This window comes from Paramormyrops kingsleyae, chromosome 3, assembly GCF_048594095.1.
Source record: "Paramormyrops kingsleyae isolate MSU_618 chromosome 3, PKINGS_0.4, whole genome shotgun sequence".
NCBI classification, from domain to species: domain Eukaryota; kingdom Metazoa; phylum Chordata; class Actinopteri; order Osteoglossiformes; family Mormyridae; genus Paramormyrops; species Paramormyrops kingsleyae.
In genome coordinates this window covers 1251731-1275875 of record NC_132799.1, presented here as the reverse complement: position 1 = coordinate 1275875, position 24145 = coordinate 1251731, and the positions used below count along the sequence as shown (strand labels likewise).

Below are 24145 nucleotides of genomic sequence, written 5' to 3'. Positions count from 1 at the left end.
TGTCAGTCCCCTCGCCATCTCTGCTCAGTCCATTCATCTGTCTTCTTTTCCGTTTAACCAGTCGGGGGGTCACAACAGACACATTATGCAGGAATCCCAAAAGAAGCCTTTTGAGGTGCGAGTGGGGGCTGCTCATGAATACCGGGGGGGGGGGGGGGGACACGTTTACATCTGCATTTCAGTTCTGTATTTCAGACCCACATCTGACCTCGCTGATATTTTTCTTGATCTCTAACATTGTTTGTTGGCAGCCAGACTGGATCCAGACAAGCTTCTGTTTTGCCGTCTCACTTCACAGCCAAGCAGATGCCATCGAATAGCTGAGCGGCCTTATGGACTGTAATCAGCGTGTGCAACATTCCCTCTGATAAGTGAACATGATGTGGTTACCAGTCACTGTTTACACCTTTTAATGGCTGGGATTTGACCTTTAACCTGATTTAATCGCGCTGGTGTCTTGCTGCCCTGATTTGCATGTGAAAGGCAGCTTACGTTCGTGAGAAGCATGGGGAGGAAGGACCCTCCTCCAGGGGGCACCATTCCCCCCCTTTTCATCTTTCACATGCAGATGAATGAAGGACACGGTGAGCCCCCCCCCCCCCCCCCCAGCCGGAGGGGAGCCCGCTGGTTCTGTCCTCACAGGCCTCGGCGTGCCTGTGTCCATGCGGCGGGAGAGCTTAGAGTCACACCGCCTACGTGGCTTTTCGTTAGAAATTCAGTGCGGCTAATTGACGGCAGTAGATGGTCCTGAAAAGGCGTCATGGCCGACCAGCTGATCTGGGCGTCGTTTCTGCTTCAAAGGTCTCAGTGAGGTATAGTCATCCGTCTCCCCCCCCCCCAAAATAGCAATCACGGCCATTGACTATCAGACGCCAGGGATTAGGCGGTCCATGTAAAGATCCGATCTGCGCGCTGGTTGCAGCTGTAGCGTGTCTGCGGGCAGAATGTGGCGTTTCGGATGCACACCAGTGACTTTCATTGACGAGCGTGGTGGTGCCATTTCAGCTCCTCAGTAGGTCGGGGGTGGCGTCCTCTGCACGGCTGACACAAGCTTGCAAGCTCCCACAAGACCGTCGCCGAGAGAGTGATGGCGTGAGCCACTGCCCCCCCTGTGCAGAGTGATTCGCTTGTGTTGGGGCGGTGCTGCTGTCGTGTAGAGAAACCCACTTGCGGCGCCGCTGCTGGGAATGGCCAGGGCCGGCTTGAAGCGATGCGCTCAGATCCGGGCTGCACAGACCCCTTGTCAATCTGACCTGGGGTTATAAGCCTCTGAACTGACTTGATATACTGAGGTGAGCGGAATTGTAAGTGCTACACTGCCACCTGTTGGCCATTTGCATGAAGTGTCAGGGTGCTTTATGCAGCATTATGTGAGGTATTCCTCACTGTAGGAACTGTTAAGGCTTAAAGGGGGGGGGGGGGGGTTAATGCGCACTCTGTGTGGACAATGAAACCCCTGTAAGTGTTGTTGCAATAAGTGCCGTTTTTTTACTTCTGGTACCGTAAATAATGTATGAAATGCTCTCAGATTTCCATGGACATTACCAGCACCACCTCCAAGCTTTTACTTTATTTTTCCTTTTTAAAGGGGTCTGATAGCATATGTTTGGGGGGAGACTGAAGTGTGAGTGGGGTTTCCTCACTGATGGGGGGTGAGGCTGTCGGGGCTCAGTTTTACAGGCGACAGGTCCCGCTGAGCTGAGCCGGGCCACGCCATTTTGGGTCCACGTTTTGTGGGCCAGATATTTCAAAACCACCGAATTAGGAGGAGAAAAGAAAACATGACAGTCGAGCTTAGCAGTGTGTCTGATAATTGAGGTGTCTAGACATGAGCAAAGAATGATCAGTAGCTGCAGTAATGATGGTAATATGCCAGGCAGTATCACTGTGGTTTTCGCCAGGATGTTAAGCAACAGCTCAGTCAGTTTTAGGTTCATGTCAATTCTGAAGGAGTGACAGCGTGAAGCCTTTTTGGAGAGCAGCTTTTGTGAGTAATGTGTGAGTAAAAGCCTTTTCTGTGTAAACATCGACCAGCCCTAAGTGACATCAGCAAGGTGTCTTAGCCGCTGCCTGCTGACTGAATCAGGTACTGATTAGCAGGAAGTGCTGACACTTCAGGGGCTGCCTGTAGGAACATGCAGGCCATGTCACCTTCCCGAGGGCTTGAGTCTGTCACGCCTGCACTCGGGGCAGGCTGTAGCGGGGAGCCCCAGGAGCATGTACAGGCTGGGTGCCCCCCCGTCTGCCCTGCCATGCTCTGAGAGAGCCAGCACACCGTTTGTGGGAGAGGCGTCGACAGAAAGCCTGTCTGGGGAGTAAGCGAGCGAGCGAGTGAGAGAGAGAGAGAGAGAGAGTGCCGCCCTGCAGGCGGGCAGGCTGGGGCGGCGGCAGGAGGAGCCAAGGCTGTGGGAGCCTGGAACCCTGGGCCGTGGCCTCGGCCGGCCATGCACTCCCTCCGGAGCACTGAGGAGGGAACATGTGGCTCCTGGGGGCCACACAGAGGCCCCGCACTCAGCTGGTGGACTGCATGTGCTGCATGGGTCAGTAGATTCTCCTCCCCTCTCTCTCTCTCCCTCCCTCGCTCCCTCAGTCTCCGTTGTTTTGTCGATTTCTTCACTCTGTTTTTGCCCGAGCTGTTTGTTGACAGCCACGGGGCAGGCGCAGTGCATGGGTAACCTGGGAGGTCATGTGACTTCTGTCACCCTGCCTGTGCTTCTGTCTTGCATGCTCGGTTGTTGTGGATGGAAGTGAAAAAAAGACGGACATGGGGGGGGGTTAGTGTGGGCTCTTATCCACGTGGTGATCGATGAGAACAGTGCGGCTCCCTTTTGTTACTTTAACGCTGATAATCTTCTCTAGATGCCGGCAGAAAAGTGTGTGTTTGCTTAAACCGGCACAAAGTCAACACTCGTCAGGAAGTAGCCAGTGTTCTAGGCCATGCTTGAGAAGCGGGTCAGTCTCGGCTCGCGTCTGTTTCACAGTTTGTCCCAGTGAGATTCAGGCTTTGGCCTTGACAGAGAGAAGTTGGCCAGCATGTATGTCGTCATGGATACCAGGCGAAAAACAAAAAACTGAAGTGGTTGACGATGTGTATAATGGGGAGTAGGAAATGAGTAATGGAAGAAAAACCTCATGGAAGCGGGAGGAAACTTCTGGAAGACATCATACATCAAAAAATAGCCAACATGATGGGGAATGATGCACCTCGACCCAGAGCTGCAGAATTATTTTTGTGTTCATAGTGCCGAGAGATTCCAGTTCTTGATGCCTTTTCACGGAGCCCAATGAAAGAGCGCAGAGGAAGGTCACAGTACATCCATGCTTCCTTTCATCTGCCCTCATCAGTAAAGCTGTTCTGCTGGCCTCCAGTATGTATGAATGCTGCCTAGCCTGTGTGCATGTAAGCATTCACTGCCATGGGGATTACAGCTCCTGATTGGCTTGTCTGATTAGTGCACATGGCATGCTAAAGGCTAACATAGCCTATGTGCTAAAATATAAAAATATTGATGTCATGGCGGGAGTGACGTCATGACTGGATTGGGAGTGACGTCATGGCTTGAGTGACGTCATGGCTGGAGCGGGAGTGACGTCATGGCTGGATTGGGAGTGACGTCATGAGTGGATTGAGAGTGACGTCATGGCTGGAGTGACGTCATGGCTGGAGCGGGAGTGACATCATGAGTGGATTGGGAGTGACGTCATGGCTGGAGCGGGAGTGACGTCATGAGTGGACTGGGAGTGACGTCATGGCTGGAGTGGCATCATGGCTGGAGCAGGAGTGATGTCATGGCTGGAGCAGGAGTGACGTCATGGCTGGAGCGGGAATGTTCTCTGGTGCTCGCGGGATGTTGGCAGGAGCTGTTCTGGCCTCTGCGATGGGTCTCCTGACTGGGCATGTATGACCTGCAGCGTGTTTATTAAAAGCTGGAGTGTGATACAGGCAGTCTGACCATAAGTGGGCTGGATGGGGGGTCCAGACCATATGTGAGAAAGATGCAGACTCCGTGCGGTTGGCAGCAGTCTGTGTGCATCCAGTTTGCAGGTCTTCTCAAAACTCACTTGAACTTTTTTTTGCCCTTTCAGATGAAAGAGACCGCGTGCAGAAAAAGACATTCACAAAATGGATAAACCAACATCTCTTAAAGGCGAGTATCTCTTCCTGCTGTGTGTCCCATGTGTCCAAAGTCACTTCCTGCATTTTTCAGCCACGGAGTTTCATGTTTTGGTGTTGATATCATTTCTCGATGTTTGAGCTGCTTTATCCTAATGACCTGTCAATGATAAATTTCAATCCTAAATCTGGTGCTCGACTGTCATGCCTGACTGGTGTACACGGGGATTGTAGTTCTACTGTTATGGAACATTAGCATACGTATCTTAGGCGAGGGGCATCGTAGGAACAGAAGCTGATCCCGTCTCCCTGCTGTAGAACGTGCTTTGGTGACACATTGATGGTCCTCTAGGCAGAGTGATTTTGCGATGGAGCTGCGAGTTGCTGATGGGTTGCAAGTTCAAGCCCACTGACATGTTCATTGGCTGCTAAACCTTGCCAAAGCATTTTAGGTCAAAGCTGATTGGGTCCTTACTTGTTGACTTGTGTGAATGTCGCGGTACTGCCCTCGTCCACTGGTGAGGTGAAGTCTGCCTCTGGACTGGAAGCATTGCCTCCTGATATGGGCTGCAGTGCAGATCCTTCCTGTCTTCCTAGCCCCATCTGCTGTCCAAATCCAGGCGGATCTTTCTCCTGTCTTGTCTAAGCAGGACCTCAGCCTCAGTAGGCACTCCCCTGCTTGCCGGAATGTTCTGGAACGTGTTTGGCCTGGTGTGTTCATCTCAATAATAAATTGGACTGGTCAACAAACACAGTTGCCCTGTATAGGACGGTCCAAAGTCGCCTCCACCTGTTGAGGAGACTGAGGTCCTTCAGGGTGTGCAGAGAACTCCTACGGACTTTTTATGACACGGTAGTGGCCTCAGTAGTTCTCTACGCTGTTGTGTGCTGGGCAGGGAGCAGCTCGGACAGAGACAGGAAAAAACTTAACAAGCTTGTTAAGAAAGCTGGCTCTGTCCTGGGCTGCACACTGGGCACCATCGAGGAGGTGGCGAACAGAAGGATGATACTAAAACTGTCATCCATTATGGATAACCCCTCCCACCCCCTGCACCACACTGTGGAGGCTCTGAGCAGCTCCTTCAGCACAAGACTGTTACACCCTCAGTGCAAGAAGGAGCGCTTCCGTCGATCATTCCTCCCCACAGCTATTAGACTTTACAACACATCACTGCAGTGACCACATAATCAGTATATATATAATCCCTGTATATGTACATATGTGTGTGTGTGTGTGTATATATGTATGTATGTATATGTGTGTGTGTGTGTGTATATATATGTATGAATGTATATATATATATATATATATATATTTCAGCAGCTGTTATCCATATACCTAGCATTGTGTATATGTTTCTTTTTTTCTTACATTTTTACTTATATATTTTTACAGTTTTAGAAATTGTTTTCTATTGTTTTTATTATCTGTATTGTTATTTTTTTGCTGATCCTATGGATCCTGTCCTTTTTTTGTACTGTCTTTTTTCATTATTGCTGCTGTTTTCTCAGAGAATTTCCCCATTGTGGGATTAATAAAGTCTAATCTAATCCAATCTAATCTAATCTAATCTAATCATGGCCATCTATGCCAATATAAAAAGCACGTGACAGGTATTTAACTTCCGGGGTGAGCACTGGAGGACTTGGGATCTGGAAAATACCATCATCAGGATGCTGGAATTTCCATCCCTAGTGGATGGAACGCCTGTCACGTTTCATCTGTCTGTTAGATGCCGATTCCATCCATTTGGCAGTTTTAAAACACCACTTGGGTGCTGTACAGGTTCTAGCTGCAGTAAACCTTTCCTGGATGTCCTCCTTCATCCCCCCTTTCCCTCACGTGAACTCCTCAGGGATAGTGAATATGTCCACAGGCCTGTTAGTCTCGGTGCCGTGCCTATACTCTGCCGAGTGACCCGGGCCTGGCCCGCTCGAAGCAGGCTCATCCGGATCTCGTATCCGCATCCATATCGGGTAGTTGATCGTGGTGGGGGGGCTTGGGAAGGCTGGTCACCGTGACAGCAGCAAGCTCCATTCTTGTGGCCCAGTGAATGGGGTACGGCTCCCCTGAAGAGAAGGGCGGGTTTGTTATTTCTGGGGTCCCACTGCCCAGATGTCTCAAAAACAAAGTAAATTGCTAGCAATTAGAGTCAGAAGATCATAACTAATAGGCGTACAGTATTGTGTTTGAGCGTACTTTCTCAGTTGTACTTACTGACTGAGTGTTGACGCACTTAATAAATGTGTACGTTTATTCAATCAGTGTGTGCAATGTAGCGCTTCAGGTTTTCCAAGATGGGCAGAGTACTTAGAATAGAGCCGTGAAGGAGCGTCACTGGGGAGGTGACTTCACAGTGGAGAGATTCTGTATAAGCGCAGGGCAGAGCACGGGAAGGGCCGCAGTCATCCAGAATACAGACAGGGAGGGTGTTTCGCTGCAGAGCCGGGAAGGCCGGAGAGCGACGTCATGTGAGGCAAACCTGCCGCGTGGTAAACAGGTGCAGGAAAACCGAGGCTAAAAACGGGAGTGTGGCTCGGCAGATCAGGGCACTGTAATCAGAAGGTCGTTGGTTCACATCTCAGGGTCGGCGGAGTCACTGTTGGGCCCACGAGCGAGGACCTTAACCCCCCCCCCCCCCCCCCCCCCGAGTTGCCTCAGGCACTTTCTGACCCTGGAAATATGTACAGTCAGTCCTGCTACAACATGTGACATCACACTGCAAATCTGTTGTAACACGATTAATATATTAGTAACAAAGTCCAATACAACTCGGATTCACATATGTATATGTTGAATTTCAGACAGAGAGAAAAGCACTATGCGAGCAACCAACAGGATATGGTTTTGGCGAGAAACGCTAAGTTTGTATGCAAAAACAGTAATCTGAGAGAACAACAGTGATGTCCGATTCATGAATGAATCATTCTTTTTCTCGATGAATCAGTTGAACCGGTTTTGAACTTTTAGTAAATCCACACATTGCACAGGTCAAAGTCTTCTAAATATCACACCCGGCCGCATGGTGCCCCTCCGCGTATCGTAGTCTGTTGTATTGGTGTTGTGTTCATGCCCGGCCGCATGGTGCCCCTCCGCGTACCGTAATCTGTTGTATTTGTGTTGTGTTCATGCCCGGCCGCATGGTGCCCCTCCGCGTACCGTAGTCTGCTGTATTTGTGTTGTGTTCATGCCCGGCCGCATGGTGCCCCTCCGCGTACCGTAGTCTGTCGTATTTGTGTTGTGTTCATGCCCGGCCGCATGGTGCATGGTGCCCCTCCGCATACCGTAGTCTGTCGTATTTGTGTTGTGTTCATGCCCGGCCGCATGGTGCCCCTCCGTATACCGTAGTCTGTAGTATTTGTGTTGTGTTCATGCCCGGCCGCATGGTGCCCCTCCGCGTACCGTAGTCTGTCGTATTTGTGTTGTGTTCATGCCCGGCCGCATGGTGCCCCTCCGCGTACCGTAGTCTGTCGTATTTGTGTTGTGTTCATGCCCGGCCGCATGGTGCCCATCCGCGTACCGTAGTCTGTCGTATTTGTGTTGTGTTCATGCCCGGCCGCATGGTGCCCCTCCGCGTACCGTAGTCTGTCGTATTTGTGTTGTGTTCATGCCCGGCCGCATGGTGCCCCTCCGCGTACCGTAGTCTGTCGTATTTGTGTTGTGTTCATGCCCGGCCGCATGGTGCCCCTCCGCGTACCGTAGTCTGTCGTATTTGTGTTGTGTTCATGGCCGGCCGCATGGTGCCCCTCCGCGTACCGTAGTCTGTCGTATTTGTGTTGTGTTCATGCCCGGCCGCATGGTGCCCCTCCGCGTACCGTAGTCTGTAGTATTTGTGTTGTGTTCATGCCCGGCCGCATGGTGCCCATCCGCGTACCGTAGTCTGTCGTATTTGTGTTGTGTTCATGCCCGGCCGCATGGTGCCCATCCGCGTACCGTAGTCTGTCGTATTTGTGTTGTGTTCATGCCCGGCCGCATGGTGCCCCTCCGCGTACCGTAATCTGTCGTATTTGTGTTGTGTTCATGCCCGGCCGCATGGTGCCCATCCGCATACCGTAGTCTGTTGTATTTGTGTTGTGTTCATGCCCGGCCGCATGGTGCCCCTCCGCATACCGTAGTCTGTTGTATTTGTGTTGTGTTCATTCCTGGCTGCATGGTGCCCCTCCGCGTACCGTAATCCATCAGTCCATCCATCCATCCATCCATTTCCAGTAGCCACTTATCCGGGAAGGTCATGGAGATCCATCTGTTCTTGCGTGAAGCTCGGGGCCGGATATCAAAATCACGTACACACATAATTCTGACTAATAAGCATTTCCCTCTTTTCCTGACCCAGGTACGAAAGCACGTAAACGACCTGTATGAGGACCTCAGAGATGGACACAACCTGATCTCGCTGCTGGAGGTCTTGTCTGGAGAATCACTGGTGAGGAAGCCTTTTTGTGAAAACCCCCGCCCCACCAGTACCCCCACCCTCTCACGGAAACGGGTGCAGTGTTCCTTTCCACCTGCTTACATGGTTGTATGGGACGCTTCCTTGAATACAACCCGCTTCGTGATCTGAGCGTCTCTGCGTTGCTGGTCATGCGACACGAAGGCGCGCAAGCTGCTACGGCAGCTGTGTGGCACCAGGCTGGTGGCCGGGACTTGTACTGCAGGAAATGTATGGCTGTCGTACCATCTGAGGATGGGTGTGACAGTGCTGCATCAGTGGTTGCAGAGTTAGCATGCAAGTCCCAGTTAATGCCACCAGTCAAGCAAATGATTATATAAAAAATACATGGTAAAAATGAAAAATGTTGAGATCTGTTTTCAGTTTGTTCTAGTGGCACAAAAATATTGATTCAATGATACAGTAATGCAGTAATGCTCACAAAAGCGTCCATTCGATATCCGTAACAGCTGCTGAACTGCAGGCTTGTGCCCATGGATTACTAATATCCCATGTAACACCACTAGGTGACACCATTGAGCTCCCTGTGAACTGGTGTCTGAGCACTGGGGCAAATTTGTATTTAATTCCTGAGGGCCTCCAGGTGTTTTGTGTCAGAAGATAACTCCTGACGGCAGACGGCATTGGCATTTCGTAAACATGTCACCGTTAGAGCTGGACAGAGGGGGGAATGATGTAATAACGAGCTTTTCTCGCTCTGCTACCGTCCGATGTAACTGTGACAGTTACAGAGCACACGTTGTGCTCTAAATTATAACGAAATGACCCTCTGTTGTCGGGAGTTACATGAATTGGAATAGTTCTGCAGTGAACGGTTGACAATGTCCAGCACGATAACACACGGCTACTGAACAGTACCTCCATTTTCCAGATCTAGTGTGAAACACATTGCGTCACTTTGATTAGCATGATTTGGCTGTAATGTTATTTGTATGCTGCCCCTAGTGGAGTGGAGGTGATCACCACGCTGGGACGACTCCCAGAATGGCTGCCTGGTATTCCTCTTGCTCATATCCTGTTTTTACCCTTTCCTTCTTTCATCTTCTTCTTATTCCCCCTTATTGTCTTTTCATCCTTTCCTTTTCATGTGTCCTGTCTTTATGTCCCCCCACCCTGTGTTCGTCCCCCCGCCTTCCTTAACACGGGTAAGCCAAGGGAGCGTGATTTTCTGAAGACCTTGCGGTTGGTGAGTGCGCCCGAAGCATGCGCCCCTCAGCAGCATGGAGATGCACAGGATGATGACAAGGGGGTAGGTGTGGAAGCCCCCACCCTCTCCTGCCCCCTTGTGGTAGCACTAATGCAGCGTGTGCCCTGGTCATTAACGAGAGTGGAGACCCCCTTGGCTCGTTCGTAGACGGTTCTAGCGGACAGTGTGGTGACACGCAGGGCTGTGCTCTGGCAAGGTCGGCTTCTTCTGCAGGTAGCGACTTTCCTTCACGTTCGACCCGTAGTTGCTGCTCAGGGGAGAGGCACTGCTCTCAGCTCACGCTTTGTTTTAGCCGACTGCTGAGCCCAGGACTGGGACCCAGGTTCGAACACCCCACTCCTTGTAAGCACCGCTGAAGCACCGCGGTCGCTGTGGATCATTGCCATACCAAACCCTCTGTATCAGACCATTCATCACAGAGAGCTCTGCTTGCCACTGGAGGTGGAGCCTGGGTCCTTGGTTCTGGTGCCGGTAGCTCTGCTCACAATGGCACCACCCCACCCTGGCCCGTCCATCTCCATACTCACATCGGCTTCCCTTCAACACGGAGCGAGAGCACATCCATGTCCCGGCACAAGGGGGCGCCGATGAGGGCATGTCACGTGGATGTGCCTTCAGGGGTGCTGTTTCACTGCTGCATTTGGCACCCCTGAGGTGCCCCAGCTCCTCTGAGAAGGGAAATATCCAGATGGGTGCCTTCAGTGGGTCTACGGTGTCCCTCCTCTCGGGGGCGCTGTTGTGCTGCGTTATTCCATCTCATTATCTCATGCTGTGGCCTTCATTCTCCATCCACAAAGCTCCTTGCTTCTGTCAGAAATCATTTGGTTCAAGAAAACATCATTTTATCCTGTCTATGTGGGTTCTAGAATATTCTAGGTGTTTAACCGGGGTTTGTAAAATGGTAAATTATTTATCATGTTAATGCAGCATTGAATTCACTGAATCCCGCTCACTGGCATTTTTTTTAGCTTATCTGTGTAAATTAAATGGTCTTGATGGTCTTTCATTTATAAAAGTAGGTTATGTATTTTTTTTAATGGGTTCAATGGGTTTAATCGGCCGAAAGGTGAGCAGAATTAAAGGAATATCTTTGACATACTTTTTTAATAGAAGCACAGCGTCATACTAGTCACAGTCACCATCATGCCCTTCCCCCCCCCCGCCCCCCCCCCCAACACACACATACATGAATACACGTTAGACCTTCTCTTTCCATGTTAGAGATGCAGTCAGGATGCCCAGCAGTGTGTGGGTTAGGGTTAGGGTTAGGATTAGGGTTAGGGTTAGGATTAGGGTTAGGGTTAGGGTTAGGGTTAGGGTTAGGATTAGGGTTAGGGTTAGGGTTAGGGTTAGCTTCTACTCTGGAGGGAGGCTCTGTTTTTCATTAGCGATGCCCCCTACTGGCAGAGCCCCTACACTGCTTGCCTCCCGGGATGTCACGCCCCCCAGGGCTGTGGGTAAGAGCCTGGAGGCGTGTCCTCTGTCCCCCACTAAGCGAGGTGCGGTGAGTCACGGGCCGTTTGCAAAGGGGCACGGGATTTGGTGGGAGCTGTGACTGGTGCGCTGGTCCCTCTGGAACCCTCTCTGACTGGCCCCCCACCCCCTGTCTCCCCGTTTTCACTGCAGCCCCGTGAAAAAGGCCGGATGAGGTTCCACCGGCTGCAGAACGTCCAGATAGCGCTGGACTACCTAAAACGGCGGCAGGTAAGGCAGCATGGCTGGGGGCCTGCAGTTCTGTGGGAGGGACATCTTGAAAGTTCCAGAGACGCTCTGCTGTCACCTGTCACCATCTTGTCAACAGAACTAGCTGCTATGAAGAAAAAAAGGAGCTTTTATGGATAGTTAAACCTGGAGTGGGAGTTGACCATGTGCTATCATGTACTGACTGCTTTAACCCGAATCTCATTGGTTACATTCTTGGTTGTCGTTGGATGTATCCAATCAGAGACTGTTGGAGCATGGTAAGCCTCACCCATCTGTGGTGTGGTGCCTCAGCCCCAGGCCATTGGGCTGTTATGGGTGCGTCTGCTGGCTGGTTACCGTGGAGACAGCCTCTAGATGGGCTGCATGTATTCATTCCTGAGCTGTGGGTGAGAGCAGAGCTTACTCAGCTGTGAGGAATGATGTCACCGGGAGCGGCCCGTGCCCTGCACAAACGACTCATGGTTCAGGACATAAAGGTCCTGTTTATGCCAGGCGGGCCCTGCCTGCTGTCATCCCCCAAAAGTGCCCGACGGGGTGCAGCAGAGATCGGAGAGCCTGCCGGCCGCAGGTGGAACCGTCGGCACATAGGAGCAAAAGGGACATGAACGCGATACTGATCACATGGAGGACTCAGTGTGATGGCAGCTGTCCTTGCCAAGCCTGTGTGACGACTCCGTGAACCCACACAAATGCGTGTGTAGATGGCGGGCGGCTGTGTGTCTGCACGGGTTCGAATCCCACTCTTGGGCTTAAGACCTTAACCCCCACTTGGCTGAGTCTAAAGAGAGAAAGCAGGATCGCTTTATCGCTTTAGATAAAATAAACAGACATAAACAGACCATTAAGACACCAGTCTGCTTCTGAGTAGCACTGGTTCAGGATCCAGAGCCAATCAGTGATGTCAGTCATTAACCAGCCAAACGCTGTTTATTCTCCCAATAACTCTTAAAACAGACAACAATCATTATTAGTTTAATGTTTGATTTTTATAATTAACTGTCAAATCTACGTTTCAGAACTACCCGTTTTTAGGGTAACATTGTTATCCCTTTCGTTTGATTCAATTTAATGCAGTTTAAAATTAATGGGAATTTCAGTTTTAATACATTTTTACTAGGTGACTATGAATAACATAGGGAAAAGGTTTGTTTTTCTTCTGCAATATTTGATTTTTGTTTAAATGGTGATCTGCTGTCCCCTAGTGGTGCTTTAGTGAATCAGACATTTGATTAAAGGGTTTATTAAACATTAACATTATGAAAATGTGCATGCAGTGTTAGACTCTTCCTTGAGGACAAATTGCTTTGAGTCTGAAATCTGATAGTAAAATCCATTGATGCTGAGATTGATGCTTTAAGCGAAAAATCAGATATGCCACCAATACAAATGGGGAATCCTGGATAGATTAAACCTTGCATCTGGTATCTCTTTAACGAGCACAATATCAAGTACGTATGTTTCTTTTTCTTTCCTGCAATAATTAGGTGAAGCTTGTCAACATCAGAAACGATGACATCACCGACGGGAACCCGAAGCTGACCCTGGGATTGATTTGGACCATAATTCTGCACTTCCAGGTAATGCCCTCTTAATGTGTTCTGCCAATGGATGCTAATGATGATGCGCGCTGAACTTTTCCAGCATTTGCCCTGTCATAAGCTATTGTTGTCTTCATATTATTACTTTACTTTTTGCAAGTCATTCTTAGTGGTTTTAAAATTGTAATTCAAACTGTGGCCACAAGAGGTCAGTCTAAACGTATTATTTATTATGGACAATGTGGCAGATGTTTGGAAATTTGTTGCTGAGACGTGGAAAGTGGCATGGGTCTGTTGTAGGGTTATTCTTGTCTGCTCAATCAGAAGGGCTGGTTTGTAAGGAAACACAATTAAGAGATTAATAAACAGTATGTGTCAAAAAAAGACAGTTTGTCGTTCTTATAGCACTAAAAGGTAAATGTTTTCCCTTTGCACTGAGCCATGGTTAACTGTTGGTGGGTTAGTTACCGTTGGTTAAATGCCTCCATGAGTGTGGGTCTGAATACCAGCATTTCATACGTCTTTAAATGGCCAGTTATTTGATATGTGGTGTCGATTTATTTTTCATATAGAATGCTGACCATAGCGGTGTGGTTGATTAGGGTTATTTATGAATGGCTATTAAACGTGTTACGCGATATAGCCAGCAAAATATTACTTTGGACGATGGCAATATTAGATTATCATGAAAAGGGCACAGAAATTTAGGTACAGAGATGAAATGAATGCAGAGCCGCCTGATCTATGATAGACTTTCTCTTTGCTGATGTGAGTCATGGTTTAAAATGGCCTAAGCTCTGTGGTGTCAGGTAGGGTCAGGTAGGGACCTTTAATGTCCATCTTACCTTATGAAGTTAAGTAACAGGTGAAAAACCTCAGTGGTTTCCCACAATTCCTTAGTCTGGAAACTGCATCAGCCAAAAAAATGGCAGCCGGCCGTCCTTTGTCTGACTGTGCTGGCAGCCGGCCGTCCTTTGTCTGACTGTGCTGGCAGCCGGCCGTCCTTTGTCTGACTGTGCTGGCAGCCGGCCGTCCTTTGTCTGACTGTGCTGGCAGCCGGCCGTCCTTTGTCTGACTGTGCTGGCAGCCGCCCGTCCTTTGTCTGACTGTGCTGGCAGCCGCCCGTCCTTTGTCTGACTGTGCTGGCAGCCGGCCGTCCTTTGTCTGACTGTGCTGGCAGCCGCCCGTCCTTTGTCTGACTGTGCTGGCAGCCGCCCGTCCTTTGTCTGACTGTGCTGGCAGCCGGCCGTCCTTTGTCTGACTGTGCTGGCAGCCGGCCGTCCTTTGTCTGACTGTGCTGGCAGCCGGCCGTCCTTTGTCTGACTGTGCTGGCAGCCGGCCGTCCTTTGTCTGACTGTGCTGGCAGCCGGCCGTCCTTTGTCTGACTGTGCTGGCAGCCGGCCGTCCTTTGTCTGACTGTGCTGGCAGCCGGCCGTCCTTTGTCTGACTGTGCTGGCAGCCGGCCGTCCTTTGTCTGACTGTGCTGGCAGCCGGCCGTCTTTTGTCTGACTGTGCTGGCAGCCGGCCGTCCTTTGTCTGACTGTGCTGGCACCCATGCCTTTGCTGGGATGCCTGGTGCCTGTTGGTTACTCAGGTTGTGCTTCGAATGGGATCTGTATGCCTGTTCTGAGATGATTGATTTATACCGGCCTTTTCACCAGAATCGCAACGTCGGCTTGCAGTGTGTTGTGCTGAAATACTGAGCCTTGGGGGGTCATGAGGATCATCCTTCCCCGGAGCACTGAGTGCTCTGGCGTGTTTCTGCTCTCTGTGCCTCTGGGTGCTCCTGAGTGATATTAATACCCCCCCCAGCTGGGCAGGGTGTGTTAGATAATCTCTGTGTGACTCTCGATGAGGAATCTTCACTGGGCCAAACGTTCAGCATGGCGCGGACCAGTGGGGACATTCTGACCCCCCTGTCAGCCCAGTGTGACCCTGTGTGATGGTTCCGCCCAGCATCATGCCAGCCAGCCTCAGCGCCAGACTCAGCAGGGCGCGGTCCTGGTGGAGAGGAGGAGTGACACCCCTCCGTCCTGCTGCCTGCCCAAACAGAGATCTGCATCAAAATGTGATATTCTGGGAGTATTTCTGGGAGGGATGGCAGCACTGAGAGGCTAAAGAGGTGGTGTTTTATTGAGCTTGGTGTGATAAAGCACGCTGACAGGTAGCGTCGGTGACGCAGGGGGCCGCGGGGGCTGGGGGGGGGTTCGTAGGCTTGCACCTGCCCCTGTCAGTCTCACGCGAGGCGTCTGGCATCGGCGCTAGTGGCTACAGACCTGCCGCTGCTTGACTCCCAGAGTGGCAGCCAGCCGCACCGACGCTCTACATTCCAGCCAGGATTTTCAGGCCCTTCTGTGCCTCTGGCTGCGATTCCTGTCCACAGCCTTCGGCATCTCTTACAGCCCAGCTGCTCCTAGATGGGGGCGGCTTGCCAGTAGAAATATGACTTGGCCTCATGACTGTTGATTCCGGTCCTTCTGGTGCCACCCTGTGATCAGGGCTGCCCATAGGGACCTCCCACTCCCCTTGGGGGCTGGGTATCCTGCATGGAGGCAGAGATTTCCCTTGTCGCAGGTATTGTTAGGCTGATGTGCCTTGTGATCACCAGCTGGAGTCCCACAGTTGGCAGAGAGACGTCATCCTTCAGCGAGAGCCCTGACCTCTGGATGACCCTGCTTTCTCAAAAATGTGTGTCATTTTTGGATACAAGTTTCTGCTAAGTAAATAAAGTGTAAATATAACACAGCCATGGTACACTGAAGAAAGCACAAGTAGCTGATTCGCTCAGAATGGTGCCCAGTCTCTGATGTCTTGTGAAGCTGTGGTGAGGAAAAGGTCCTGTAATGTCGCTGCCCATAATCACCCAAGAGCAGATTTAAAAAATGACGCAGCTTAAGTAACCCGCTGTGTTAGTGAAGTATACCTGAGCAACAAGGTCAAAGGTGGAATCCAGATGCAAAATCTGTCCACTCCTGCTCTACCTGGCACTGGTTGGTCCTTGGAAGTGCTTTGCAGCATGTGATTATAATATTTCCTGTGACCAAGGCAGTGTCTGGGGACACAGCCGGGCTCAAAACATAGTAGAACTTTCAGAACTTTCCAGAGATGATGGCCAGCTGTCATTCAATGTGCCGCCAGGTTGGGGAGCAGTGTGATGCAGCCACATTTGCATGTGGTTTGGGTTCGACTGAAGTCCCATGGAATTATGGGAACGGGACTGACACGCAAACAAACACAGGGCTTCTAAACTGCTTTATTGAAGGAAGCCATAAAAAGAGGAATGTGTTATGTGGGAAGATAAATGGCCTTAAGGAGCGGCGTCCAGCTCCGCGAGTCGAGGCGGGGGCAGGGACATGCGCCAGCAGGAGGGAGTTCAGCATCACGCCGCCCGGTGGCTGACTTGCCTCGCAGCCTCTAACCTTCAAGCGGAGTCACCGGGGCGGGAGGGGGGAACAGCGGTTATTTTTAGTGCAGCTATGCAGAGGACAGGATCCTAACATTCGAACACCAGCTCCTGAGCAGATGTCCCACCAGCAGACCTGATCCCATCAGCAGGGCGAGCCTGATACTCAAATGCTGGAAATTTTCGTACGTGGGCAGGTTTCCAGGCCTGTTCAAGTTCAGACAGAATTAGAAGCGTCTCTCTTATTCCTGAACAGAACCACACCGTGAGCCGGCACCCCAGCTTCACATCTTCGGTTGAAAATAGGAGGAACTTGTTGACAAACTGTGTTATTTTGGCGCCTCACGCTTAATGTGCGTCTGATTTCAGTTGATAATAGAGGCGCCATGGTGTTTGAGTTTGTTATTCAACCCATTAAAATATCGAGCAGTAGGACTTTTTTCCTTTAGCTCTAATGCCAGGGTGGATAAGAGTCTGGTCAGGTGGGGTCTTCGTTATATAATCCCGTCTTTCTGGGACGGGGTACGCCTTGCTCTTCTCCCAAAACCACGGTCCGCGTAATTGGCAGGGTTCGAGCTCCAGATTAACTGGCCACACAGGAGCTCATTGTGGGTCGCGGAGGCTCATGCTAATCTCCCGCTCTCTCGCTTGGTGACCCCACATGCCCCGTTCTTAAAGCACGCACCGCATGCTGGGCTGGTTCGCACCCAAAGCCGTCTGCCTGACTTGAGTTGCTGCACCGAGTCTTAATATCTATTTTACTTTCATGCGCCCCTGGTAGTGGACAGCATACGGATGGTGAACCCAAGCTCCGCAGTCTGACGACACAGGTTCCAGGAATAGAAACTCTTTTTTGGGGGGCGTGTGGGCGGGGGGGAGCTTTGCAGAAGCCATGTTTTTTTCACAGTGGTCCTGTTTTGGATGAGGCTGTCCTTAGTGCGGAGAAGAGCGCACCCCCCCAACACAAGCCAGCTTGGCATTGTTTGTTTTGAAATCACGGGTGACGGAACCGTTTCAAAGGTCACAGCGAATTCCAGAGACCGTGTGGAGTCAGCAGAGCGAGGGAGAGCTGGTCGGAGCGCGGGGCGCTTTCGCTTTTGGCCTGTGAATGCGGCCCCCCCTGTGAGAAGCGTGAGCAGTTGGTGACTCGTACCGGTGGCAGCTCCCTCCGCCACACACAGTGGGAAAAACGGCGACCTCCACAAGGGATCCAAGCGCAGTTGTGGACTGAGTTAAGTTTATTCAACTCCCCTCTGTGTGTGGGGGGGGTCGAGCGGGGGGGAGGCAGTGAGTAAAAAGAAAAGGGCAGTGGCTGCCGGAAGCCACATTGCTGGGGAAGTGATGGCTGCCTGACCGCCATGGGCAACATCTGCGGCTGTGTGCGGGGCCCCCAGGAGGAATGCCATGTGGACCCCGCCAAGGTGCCGTTCAGCCCGGGCTCCGAGGAACGCGGTCCCGGCCGCCGCTACTTCCAGAGGAGGAAGAAGAGGAAGTCCAGCGAGTTCCAGCCCAGAGATTCCTTGAGGAGTTCGCGGTCGGCCGACGGGTGCGAGTGTGAGAGCCGGGCAGCCCCAGCCCCCCATGCGGAGATGGCCAGTGACAGCTGTGGAGTGTATGTGGGAGAGGTGCCGGTCGTCCTGAGTACGCTCCAGAGACCTCCACACTGTCGGGAGGCCAAGCGGGGGAGCTCCCACTGGGCCGCGGACGTTTCGGCGGTGGGGGACCGGCTGCATGGCGTGACTAAACCGTCCAGACGGCCGGGTCCCAGGGACAGCCCGCTGGAGCGGCGGCTGCGGCAGAAGCAGGTCCGGCGGTCACTGACCTTCGGGGCTGTAGAGCACCTGCTGCAGGCCAGCGGCGCGGGTGTGGGTGGGGGCGCGGGTGGGGGCACAGCAGTGCGGGTGTCTGTCTCCAGTCCCCAGCGACGCCGTACTCGCCCCAGCAGCACTGAGGATCTCCCGACCGGAAAGGTCGCCAGAGTCTTCAAAAGATCAGAGAGGACAGGGACAAGACAGAATGTGTCTCACAGAGTGTCTTACAGCAGAGGCTCTTGGGACATTTCCCAGGATGTCTGGACACATATTCCCAGGCAGTGTGAGGTAAACCGGATCCGGGATGGTGGGGCTTTGCACACTTCCTCAGTCTGTTTACATGCAAAGTGCTTGTGTAGTTTGTGAAGTTAGACATGAAAACCTTGAGTGGAATTGAATATTAATGTACTGATGAATTTCCAGAAGGAAATGGGAGATGGCAGGCGATAATTTCTTTGAAATCACCATTGTTCCTATTTTAGTGTGCAGAGCATTTTGAGGCAATAAAATTTATCCGAATGACTTTTTCCATGGCAATAATGATCTTAAGGGTGGTTGGCTGGCACTGGAACAAATGGTGCTTAGCTCAGAGTTTCTGTCGCACTCCTGGGTGGACTCAGCAGGCGTTGGGCTCCACAGATGCCAGACTTTTGGGTCATGCATTTAGCAGATCCAGAAAGCCCCCGACGGCGATGCCTGAGACAGGAAGTGGTGGTTCTTTGGATGGCTTTCATTCTCATGACCCTGTTTGACTCTTCACTGATGTTTATATTTCCTGTGAGGCTTTTACCCTTCATGTCTGATTGATTCTGTTAGCAAATCTTCATGTTTAGCTCTTTTATTGCTGCGTCTTATTGGTTAAAAGTATGTAAAACCATACAATTAGGCCTTGAAGCTGTTTCTCAGGAAGAAGGCTGAGGTTTGGGCCTCCTTTAGAGTTAGAAACTCTCACAGAAATAGCTACAGTAAATACCATATAATCCTTTAAGGTTCCAGATAAAATTGAGCTTCATTCAAATATACAAGTGATGAAAATAGCACTGGTGATGCTTCTCCTGGATGGAGAAGGGTCCCCTATGTCGTTAAGTGTGGACACGGTTTCAGTAGCTGATGGTGGCTTTAGTTAGGGAGCACTTATCCAACTGGGGATGAGATACTGGATATTTATGAATAACAAGGCCTCACCCAGGCAGCGCTACAGGCTACACGTCTGTGGGAAATGAAGGCTGGACTGGGAGAGGAGCTGACGGTGATCAGCACATCCATTTCCCACGCCCTCCTGGCCACTTGCACATGGAGAACTGCTGTACCTGAACGAACGTTTCCGATAAACGTGTAGCTCTGGGGCGCGGTTTTACTGAGCAGTCAGAGAGCTTACCGTCATGGTAACGCAAGCTAAGGCCACATTACGGCCGCAAGGCGATCCGCTAACCGTCTTGGCTTATATGACTAAGTGTGTGTACTTTTGGCAAGTTAATCTGGCGTAAACTGTCAGCCTCAGAGACACTGTCATGCTGTCAGGATATTTTTACTGAAGGTAAATTTTGCAGGAGGGACTCATCCACGGAGGCTGGTCTCCATTGCAGAAGCAGAATCGGCTGTCAGCTGTAAATATTTAAGGAATCTAGTTTGAAAATAAGTAGCAGTTAATTAACTTATAGCATCTAGCTGGAAACTGAGCTGGCTGACATAAAAGCCATCATCAAGTTAGGATTGGGGTTTAGGGTTAGGGTTAGGGTTAATTATGTTAACTAGACAGTTTGACGACAGCGGGGCAGTAATCCTGTTGCTCTGTAGCGCTGTTGGTCTTGTGACCAGCTCTGCCCTCTCACTTCCATTATGGGTGCAACACAATACCTTGGCGTTTCAGGGGCTTATTTTGGGTGGGTCAGGTTTGTAAAAATAATAATAATCAACAATATTCATGTACCAGTAACATTTGGAAGTGGTTTGAGTCATACGACATGATTCTTGGTTTGGGGGGAGTGAGTCTCCTGTTTCACGGACTCTCACTGACTGCCTGAGACGTGCAAGATGAATATTCCTGTCGACATTGATGCAGATAACGAACCAGCTAAAGAGTTTTAGTGAGCTGTGTTTGTTTGAATCAGTTCTGTTTTGCGACATTGAGAAACACTCAGATCTGTTTTACACTGGGCCATAAACTGCATTGAAGTTCAGTCTCTAGCAGCTTAGAAAGTTTTCCTGGATGCACATGTTGATTAGATTCCAGGTGGGCTGATTACACTTGCACGCATGCCTTCATTGTTACGGCAACTCAGCTATTTGTACGTTTACCTGAGACACTGTGAGAGGAAAAGCAGCTTCAGCAGACTTTGCTCAGTCAGCATGACCTCAGTGAGAGCAAAGCTTCCTCACACTTGTGAAGCAGATTGAAATGAGCCCTTCCTTTTAACTGGGGGTTGTGACCTGAAATGCTTTCCTCTCTGTAGCATCCAGGTGTACACACACGCACACACACACACACATACACACACACACACGCACATGTAGGGTAAACATATCCTTATGGGGACCGTTCATTCATTTCAATGGGAAAATGCTAACGCTAACTATGACAACCTTAACCCCTACCCTGCCCTAACCATAACCATAAATAACCAAACAAAATACAAGAGTTTTTGCATTTTTAGTTTTGTCATAGCAGTCACCCATTTTTATAAAATAAAAACGGATATTTATCACGTTATGGGGACATTGTGTCCCCATAAGGATAGGTAAACCCGCTCGCACACACACACACACACACACACACACATGCTGAATCCCACACATAGCCGCTAACGTTAGCACACTCCATAGAAAATAAGCGCCGCAGACTGAATGTGGCAGCTCACAGTTTAAAAGCCATGCTGTGTGTGTAATTCTGGTGTACAGTCCCTTTCGTGTCCCCCTCATTACTTTAACATATTTAATGACTGTTATTAAAAAGGCTTCGTCGCTGAGCACGTGATGCCATTTTGGAGTTTATTTAGTGATGCAGTGAGTACTCAGAATGGGGGGGGGGAGTGAAAACTGAGGAATGTAGATTCCCCTTGACCCACCTCCTGCCCTGTTATGCTCTTTTTGCTTTTTAAATGATACAAATCTGTCAAAGTCGCTACATCGTAATTAAGAATTTTTGTGTATCTTGGGTTGAGGGCAAGGTGACCTTTGTGCAGAATCAGAACATCCTAAACAGAATGTGAGTCCTGGTTTGTCCCCTTTATCAGTCACAGTGTTTGTCATTTTCTTTTTCACTTTCCTTCATTTTTCTACACTTGCTCAGTCAGAGCAATGGGTGCGTGGGACTTTATGTAATGATATATTTATGTAAGATAAGAGATTACAGGTTCTGACAGTTATGCAATGGGGCTATCTGCTTTCACTTTAACTTGCGACATTAGCCACCTGACTTTGAAAGACTTGGCAGGATTTCACTTTGGTGTGGGGGGGGGGTCTCCCATTGTTTGACCATGCTCATGGTGCAACATTGTGGCTTTTTGCAAGACAATACTCGTGTGAGGTTTTTCCCACAGTCTTTATGTTGATTAGCCCTGTGTTCATAATCAATGTTAAGTCAATAGTGTCTTGTATCTGTGTTAATTTTTGTCTGTGGGATTATGAAATGGCATATTTCATCAGAAATTATGAAATCCCCAATCTTTCTAAAATAAGGTTAGAGATGATGCTCTGGTTTGGATGTCATTGGCCACACAGTGAACCATACTTTGGTGGTTCTGGCACTGATGGTAACAAGATGGGCACCAACGTTTCTCAGATCTCGGATATCCATGTTACGGGGGAGTCCGAGGACATGACGGCCAAGGAGAGGCTTCTCCTGTGGTCCCAGCAGATTACTGAGGGCTACGTGGGAGTCCGCTGTGATAACTTCACTACCTCCTGGAGAGACGGACGGCTCTTCAATGCCATCATTCACAAACACAGGTGACAGATGTGTCTTCTGGGCTAGCGGCGACCTTGGGTATCGTTGCATGGTTTCGGGGGTCGTCGCCAAGTATCTTTTTCATGATCATGTAAGGTTGGCAAGACTTGCAAATTTAGTAAAGCCTCAGATTTCTGGCACACAGCAGCCCACTTGATTTGCAGTTTGCGGCTGTCACAGCAAGCAAGGTCATGTTTTGAGGCCTAGAGCCTTAGGAACCAAGAAGTCTTCTTCTGTGTATAACCTTTGAATGCCAGCTGTACACTTGACAATGGACAGCAAACTATTTGTGTGTTTTATATATCTACACACACACACACACACACACACATGTATTGGAGACTTCTGGCAAATTGATTGTTGTAGATATGCTCTCTGACATAATGTAAAGCACCACTTTCTTTGTTTCATGACAGTCAGCCATCCGTTAACAGACGGCCTGTGTTTCCTGTGTCATGTTTCAAGTTTTATTTGTGTGTAGATTATTCACTCTGTATAATACAATGCAGGTCACCTACAACATGTTCTGTGTTTGTGTGGTTTCAGGCCAGACCTAGTGGATATGAGCAGAGTTTCTGTTCAGAGCAGTAGGTCGAATTTGGAGCAGGCCTTCATGGTGGCCGAACGGCTGGGAGTAGCGCGGCTTCTGGACCCTGAAGGTGACCTTCCTGGGGTGGTCTTTCTAGTCCTCTGAGGTGGTCATGATAAGCACTGGGAATGAACAGCGAATACGAACGTGCTCCACTTACCATGGTCTCCTCCCGCATTCTCAGATGTGGATGTGCAGTCGCCCGATGAGAAGTCGGTCATCACCTATGTTTCCACACTGTATGACGTGTTTCCAAAAGTCTCAGAGGACATGGAAGGAATCAGCGCAAACGTGAGTGTTGGGTCTGAAAGGTGTAAAGGAAATGCCAACGACTTCAGTGATTCTGAATTATTGAGATATTAGATAAATCAGCTGATTAATAGTAAGCTATATAACATTAATAATGAAATGGTGCCACTGAATAAATCAGTACCCCAGTATTTCAGGGATGTCTTCTGAAATGCTGCTGTATTTATAGGAATTTTTATGTAATTGACATTTTCGTAGACAGTGTTCTGATACTTGATCTACTGTAGTATTTCTGGTTGGATAAAAACAAAACATGGCCCAGATCGCGTGGTTATGTACAGTGTGGTGTTGTCAATCTTTCTTATTCCCAGAATGCCTAGGGGAAGTGAGACATAGATACCTCCTGCATGTTACTTTGGTTCTAGGTAAAACTCTTAATTCAGAATAAGTTGGCTGACTGAATATCTTACTTTGAAGGAACAAGGATACTTTATAATATTTGAAAATGTGTGTAAGGCATTCCATCTTGACTCTGTTTTCACTATGAAAGCATCCATCTTGGTTAATTTTTGGTGCAAACATCGATTTGACAGCTTGTGTCAAATTCCTGAAAGAAAGAATTTCGGCCCTGGGATTCTTGCTAGAGCTCACAGGAAATGCTGCATAAAGAGCAGTCTGCATTTCACTCGTTGTCATAAGGGTCGCATGGCAGAGCTCACAGGAAATGCTGCATGAAGAGCAGTCTGCATTTCACTCGTTGTCATAAGGGTCGCATGGCAGAGCTCACAGGAAATGCTGCATGAAGAGCAGTCTGCATTTCACTCGTTGTCATAAGGGTCGCATGGCAGAGCTCACAGGAAATGCTGCATGAAGAGCAGTCTGCATTTCACTCGTTGTCATAAGGGTCGCATGGCAGAGCTCACAGGAAATGCTGCATAAAGAGCAGTCTGCATTTCACTCGTCATAAGGGTCGCATGGCAGAGCTCACAGGAAATGCTGCATAAAGAGCAGTCTGCATTTCATTCGTTGTCATAAGGGTCGTATGCCAGAGCTCACAGGAAATGCTGCATAAAGAACAGTCTGCATTTCACTCGTTGTCACAAGGGTCGCATGCCAGAGCTCACAGGAAATGC

At 49.8% G+C, this 24145-nt stretch overlaps 1 protein-coding gene across 10 annotated transcripts in view; it reads left to right on the top strand.

The window, feature by feature from the left end:
* The window catches only part of dst (dystonin), a 134870-nt gene that overhangs the window by 28159 nt on the left and 82566 nt on the right, over positions 1-24145 (top strand). For 4 of the 10 annotated variants that reach the window (XM_072709348.1, XM_072709346.1, XM_072709340.1 and 1 more), the window contains exons 5-11: positions 4087-4148; positions 8449-8538; positions 11399-11476; positions 12961-13053; positions 22010-22176; positions 22721-22833; positions 22948-23054. In XM_072709348.1, coding sequence (XP_072565449.1) covers positions 4087-4148; positions 8449-8538; positions 11399-11476; positions 12961-13053; positions 22010-22176; positions 22721-22833; positions 22948-23054 — 710 coding nt within the window. Of the gene's footprint in view, positions 1-4086; positions 4149-8448; positions 8539-9715; positions 9815-11398; positions 11477-12960; positions 13054-17306; positions 18223-18387; positions 18517-22009; positions 22177-22720; positions 22834-22947; positions 23055-24145 lie in introns of those variants that run through there. The other 6 variants (XM_023795236.2, XM_072709341.1, XM_072709342.1 and 3 more) reach the window with 4 other exon arrangements.